We start from the raw sequence: 5,544 nt of genomic DNA on the forward strand, positions 1-5,544 counted from the left end.
ACAAAGGTACTTTTATCTAATGAACATCCTAGGAAGATAGGACTTAAACCTTTTGAGAAATTTTTTACAGACTATACAAAGCAATGTGTTGAGATTGCCTTCATGATTGTATTATGCGATTTGCAAATTAGAGCAACTTTGATTTTAAATAAATTATGTGATATTGTGCTGAGGCATACTTGACCTCCTTTCTAACCTTGATTATACATTATTATGTGTTTTTTTATAATGGAAGAAAATATTGTTTTAAATAATTGAATATCTCAAGCACATCACATTCTCTCATGTACTTCTTCAATAAGAATGTACAATAAAATAACCTATAGAAATGGATTGCACATGGAGGAATCATGCAACATCAACACGAGAAATCCCTTGTTACTTCTTGAAGAAAGGAGCATATAACAATATCTTGCTAAAATAACATGGGAGTGTCAAATTTTTATTAGCACAAACTCAAAAGTGGATAAACCATTATGCAAATTTTCAATTATATATTGCTTTTTGGGAAAATTATAACAAGCACTAACCCTTATTTTCCTCTCTTAAATATTATGTTAATGAGTCGTTAAAGTCACGAACTTCAAATGACTTGTTAAAAAATTGGGAGCTTCATCCTACATAATTCTCCACAAGGAATCAGAGAGCAAGAATGTCGGTGGGGACTCCCTTAGAGGGTGAGAAGGTTCCTAAAGTAGTAGGAGGATTTTTCTAAAAAAGAAAAAACATGAGAAACATTGGCATTCGAATTCTCTTCTATAACACTCCTTGATTGCTAAAAAGGACTAAATCGTGTCCAATTGTTCAATATCCCAACTTTGTCGAGGTGCCACTCGATCATGAACCGGTACATACTCCTACACAAAAGAAGAGGATGATATTAAAGTAATGCTATAGCCATTGGATCACATTGTTGATCATTGATGAAAGCATAAGAGGAAACATAAAACCCATTCATAATAAAAGCATATACATACATGAGAGATGCACACACACATATGTATGTATGTATTTATATAAGTATGTATGTGTGGGTATGTAAATATGTATAAAACACACACACACACACACACACACACACACACACACACACACACACACACACACACACATGCACGCACACACACGCACGCGCACTCATAAACACACACACACACGTGTCTATATACTATATAATTGATGTTGTTCTCTCTCTAGTACTCTTTCTCTACACGACACCTTTCAAAAATGAGGTTGAAAAAAAAAAAAAAACTCAAGAAGTGGCTCAAAGAGCTTGCGATGTGGCACTATCTCCATTCTCCCTCCACAAGCCTTGCTCAACACACTCCTACTCCCCGCCCACCATCCTCTGCCATTTTTGAACCTTGAGAAGCTTTTGGTGACACAAGAAAATGCAATGCACACAGGTTTTGTTGTAGTTGCCAAGGTCAGGTGCAATCATGTTGTGCCACAGGACCGCGTCGGTCCCCGAACTTACACATCACAAAAGTGCATGCCATAATATTTGACGTTTTTGTGCGTGTGCGTATGTGTGGGTGTGGGTGTGCTTGTGCGTGTGTGTGGGCACGCGCGTGTGTGTGTTTCTCACACACGCACACCACGCACACACACACACACACACACACACACACACGATCTTTGAATAGATGGAATGCAATTGGCTAATTTCTAAGTCCAAGAAGATGCTTCTTTCCATAACGTCAATCGCAATGTTGTATATTAAATCGCCAGCCATAAGACGGAAACGATCCGTCGCAGAATGCTTTTGATCAATTTGATCGATCATTAAAAATCAGACCTGCATTCTGGTGATCAGTTCCTTGGCTGTGGAAGCAGACACCACGATCTGCCGTGCCCCTGGCTTGATGAACCCTTCCTCCGCAAATTTGTCAAACAGATTAAGCAGCGAATCGTAATATCCATCCACATTCAGCAGTCCTACCTGCACAGATTTCAGTGTATGATTTTGAAGACTACCAAAATCTAAAACGTGATGCCACAAGCAAAGTTTTACCGGCTTATCGTGTATGCCCAGCTGCGACCAGGTGATCATCTCCAGCAACTCTTCCAGTGTGCCATACCCTCCTGAAAATTATAAACGAAAAGCCGTTAGTTCAAAGATCGAAGATACCAGCTTCCAAGTGAGCAATGGCTGGCCATCATTTGATAATTCAGTACTGATCACAAAGCCGGAGAATAAGATTTTTTGGAGTGACAATACTCGGAAACAACCAAAAGCCTTCAACATTTTCATGCAAGCTACGATGTAACGGCATCCAAGTTACGCGAAACTCGCCCGGAAGCGCGATGAAAGCATCTGCCAGGCGCGCCATTTCAGCCTTGCGCTCATGCATGTCTGCCACCAACCTCACCTCGCCCGGAGTTTCACCAGAAATCTGCCATTGCAGAATGCATACCGTCATTCACTTTCACATGGTCGCCTCTTTCTCATAGCATACTGCGTTTCACCCTACTTTCAGGCCAGGATGCTGGCTGCAATGAAACCTTTCAACGCAGCCTAAGCCAAAGCTCTCTGCAGAAGCTAGCTGCCTTTCTGCAGATGTACGACATTACTTGGCCCCGTCGATAATTGAACTGCGTTCACATACCTCCTGAGACATGAGAGCTTTCGGGAGTACCCTGCCATACAGTCAGTCAGGAAAGGTAAAGCCTGCCTCACGTCAGCGTGTTATTATATATACAGCAATCAAAAAAAGGAAATGCAATAGAGACGCTGATCGACATCTTTCAAAATGATGAAGTATTTCAAGTTTCCAACTTCAACATGCGAAGACTTCGCAACGGAAAACTTATGTGCTCGTCAATCAAATGGTGAGCGCCAATTAACCTTCATACTAGACTATCATTCAATACCCAATTCCCCGGCCGTTCTCTGTATAACGAACATGAGTTCTGTTGATCGTTTCCTTGCGATATAACTGAGCCTTAAATAACATGTTACTAACTGCCACAATTGCTTGAAGCTTTCGTTCAACGTTGAAAGCAATTAGCGACGAGCGAATTACGGAAGGGACGTACCCTGTCACGAGACAGCCACCCTCATGGAGAGTTTTTGAAACCAGACCCATCAATCCAACACTCCCGCCCCCGTATATCAGGTCCATTCTTCGCTCCACCTACATGCACAGCCCGACAGCCATTGATCATGAGTTGCGACGATGTGTCGTCCGATCCAATTTCAAATCATTCAAGCGAAAATTTCCCAAACTATCCTAACATGAGGAATTGAGGATTCACGGCACAATGGCACGTTCAAAAATATTATGCCCTGTCAGGAAGCAAACACAGCACAGACAACTCTTCATTCAGAAACCTCGCAGACTGCTACCGCCGAGGTCACTCTCGTTGTATTCCGTGGGCTGGAGATCATTATTTCTATTTCTAGTACAAAGAAACACTTTCCAGAAACTATTCGATTCAAATGGAACGTGAAAGCCGATTCCGACGGACCGTCAATTTCTGACATACGTGCGTTGGAGAATGGAGATGGAGATGACTGCTTCGTACCAGCTCTTTGCCAAGGTCCAACGCAGCGTCGCCAAACGCACTTTTATAGCCGCTGCTGCTCCCGCAAAATACGCAGATCCTTCTGAAGGTGGAGCACGAACCTCGGCTCTCCTCCATGGCGGAATCGCTACAAGTACTGAGGTTAAGTAGCCTCATAAACCTATTTTCGAAAACGAAGGGGGAAGGAGGGGGTGCGGATGCGAGTCACGACCACCTTATAGGCTGATTCTCTTCCTTCACGGCTGTCGCCCACATCGACCGCGCGCGCATCCCGCCGCCTCCAGCTGCATCCGCCCGCTGCAAGCAAGCTCTGAGCCAGGCTATGGCTAGCTAATGACGGGCAGAACGTGGCTTGTGTAATGAGCGAGGCGGTACAGAAAACGGAGGGATCCGAGGGGAGATCTGGAGATCCGTGGTTGCGTAGGAGGGGGGATCTGAAGTGGTGGAGTGTGGATTTCTTGCAGCAGGCAGTCGAGCAAGCTTGGATTCTGCCACCATTTGCAATAATCTATGATGAGAGAATTTGCAAATCTATGATGAAAGAACTCGCAATTGGACTGTAAAAGAGCACGGCTCGCAGCTGGCACAAAGATTTTGGACGACTATCACGGTTTGATTTCCTTTGAGTAGACGCAAACAATATATCACAGATCTTTGGCATCCTCTCGCTTAAAGTTCAACCCATTCCGCTTCCCCATGGTGCGCCACCAATTTATTTTTTTATTACCTAAATCAACTCGATCTCATTAACATTTAAAATTCCTATTAAAAAATAATGATCTATGGAAGTGGTGATCATTGTTAACCAAATAGTCACGAGAGAGCAAGCGCGCGAGAGAGAGAGAGAGATTTAAACTTCATGGAAACAATTCCAAGGAGCCAATGATGACTCATCCAAAGAACACAAATGATAGGAAGGAGAGAGAGAGAGAGAGAAAGTTTTACTTTAAGGAAATAATGACAAGCTTCCAATTTAGACCTTGACCTTGGAACCTAGACTACTTGATGGATTCAACACCCTTTTTCAATCTTGTGTTCCTATGAGTATAAATTCTCAAATTTGGTAGAATTTTTGCAAACTCTCAATTTTTTGCAAATCCCAACTTAGTTGTCATAAATATTTTTATACTTGTCTCGTATATAACTTTTTATCCAAATGGTGGAATTAATTATATGGCTCATTTATTGATGGGAGTATTAAATCTAAACACACACACATACACACACACATGGCACACACACTCACACACACACATGCACACATGCAATATACCAATAAGTTTCATGGACTCTGACAAGTCCCATTACTCTCTATATTTGCATAAACATTCACTTAGCCTTTGAGATTTGAATTTTTTTGTGTTTGGCTCGGCCAATTTCCCACTATCACGTAACTTTGTGCATGCCTAGCATCGTAGCATTGTGCATGATCCAACCCACATTTTGTGTGCATGGGGTTTCTTGAATGGACTCTAACTAGTTTGTTTAGTACTGGACTTAGCCACTACATCCCAGGCTTGTTCATGGAAGGGTTCAACTATGCAACATTTCACTTATTCTTTGAGATCAAGTTCTGGGCACATTGCATAGAGTATGCCCAAATTTGTGCAAGCTAGGCCTTATAATAATCAAACGTGAAAACTTTTACCTCCAGAAACAAGTGACTAGGAATTCATCAAGGACCTTAGCTCTAAATAAAGAAATCACCAAGGCAAAAGTTAAGTACATCATCAAAATTTCTTAATTTCATTATGAAAAATCAAAAATTTTTGAAGCCCAGTTATAATTAAATTGGCAAAATCCATAAACATCATAAACCCGTAATGCAACTACATGTCAATATGTATAAATTTGATAGTACTTAATCATAAATAATACTTGTATAGAGTCAATGATATATGATACTTGAATGCCATCAAATTTGATCTTAGTATTGCATTGCATAACCATATTCAAAACTTTCATTCAAAAAGTTATGGGCTCCCAAAAATTGGGCAATTTAAAGAATACCGTTTG

The 5,544-nt window shown here is 41.4% G+C and overlaps 1 protein-coding gene across 1 annotated transcript; it reads right to left on the reverse strand.

Annotated features, from left to right (window-relative positions):
- Window positions 1–785: 785 nt before the first annotated feature.
- Window positions 786–3,645, reverse strand: LOC147884846 (cytokinin riboside 5'-monophosphate phosphoribohydrolase LOG3-like). The gene is made up of 7 exons (XM_087397223.1): window positions 3,529–3,645; window positions 3,040–3,137; window positions 2,610–2,640; window positions 2,297–2,396; window positions 2,015–2,085; window positions 1,799–1,942; window positions 786–857 (listed from the first exon to the last, which is right to left on the reverse strand). The coding sequence occupies exons 1-7, from the start codon at window positions 3,643–3,645 to the stop codon at window positions 786–788; spliced, it is 633 nt and encodes a 210-aa protein (XP_087253349.1).
- Between the last annotated feature and the right edge of the window lie 1,899 nt (window positions 3,646–5,544).

Source organism: Dipteris shenzhenensis, chromosome 26, assembly GCF_047967505.1.
Source record: "Dipteris shenzhenensis isolate YYH24624 ecotype China chromosome 26, Dip_SZ_1.0, whole genome shotgun sequence".
Lineage (NCBI taxonomy): Eukaryota > Viridiplantae > Streptophyta > Polypodiopsida > Gleicheniales > Dipteridaceae > Dipteris > Dipteris shenzhenensis.

Coding starts and splice junctions, on each gene's coding strand:
- LOC147884846 (XM_087397223.1), bottom strand. CDS start 3,645: ATGGAGGAGAGCCGAGGTTCGTGCTCCACCTTCAGAAGGATCTGCGTA. Junction 2,397..2,609: donor AAGCTCTCATGTCTCAGGAG/GTATGTGAACGC, acceptor CTGCAATGGCAG/ATTTCTGGTGAAACTCCGGG. Junction 858..1,798: donor AACTGATCACCAGAATGCAG/GTCTGATTTTTA, acceptor TCTTTTGTGTAG/GAGTATGTACCGGTTCATGA.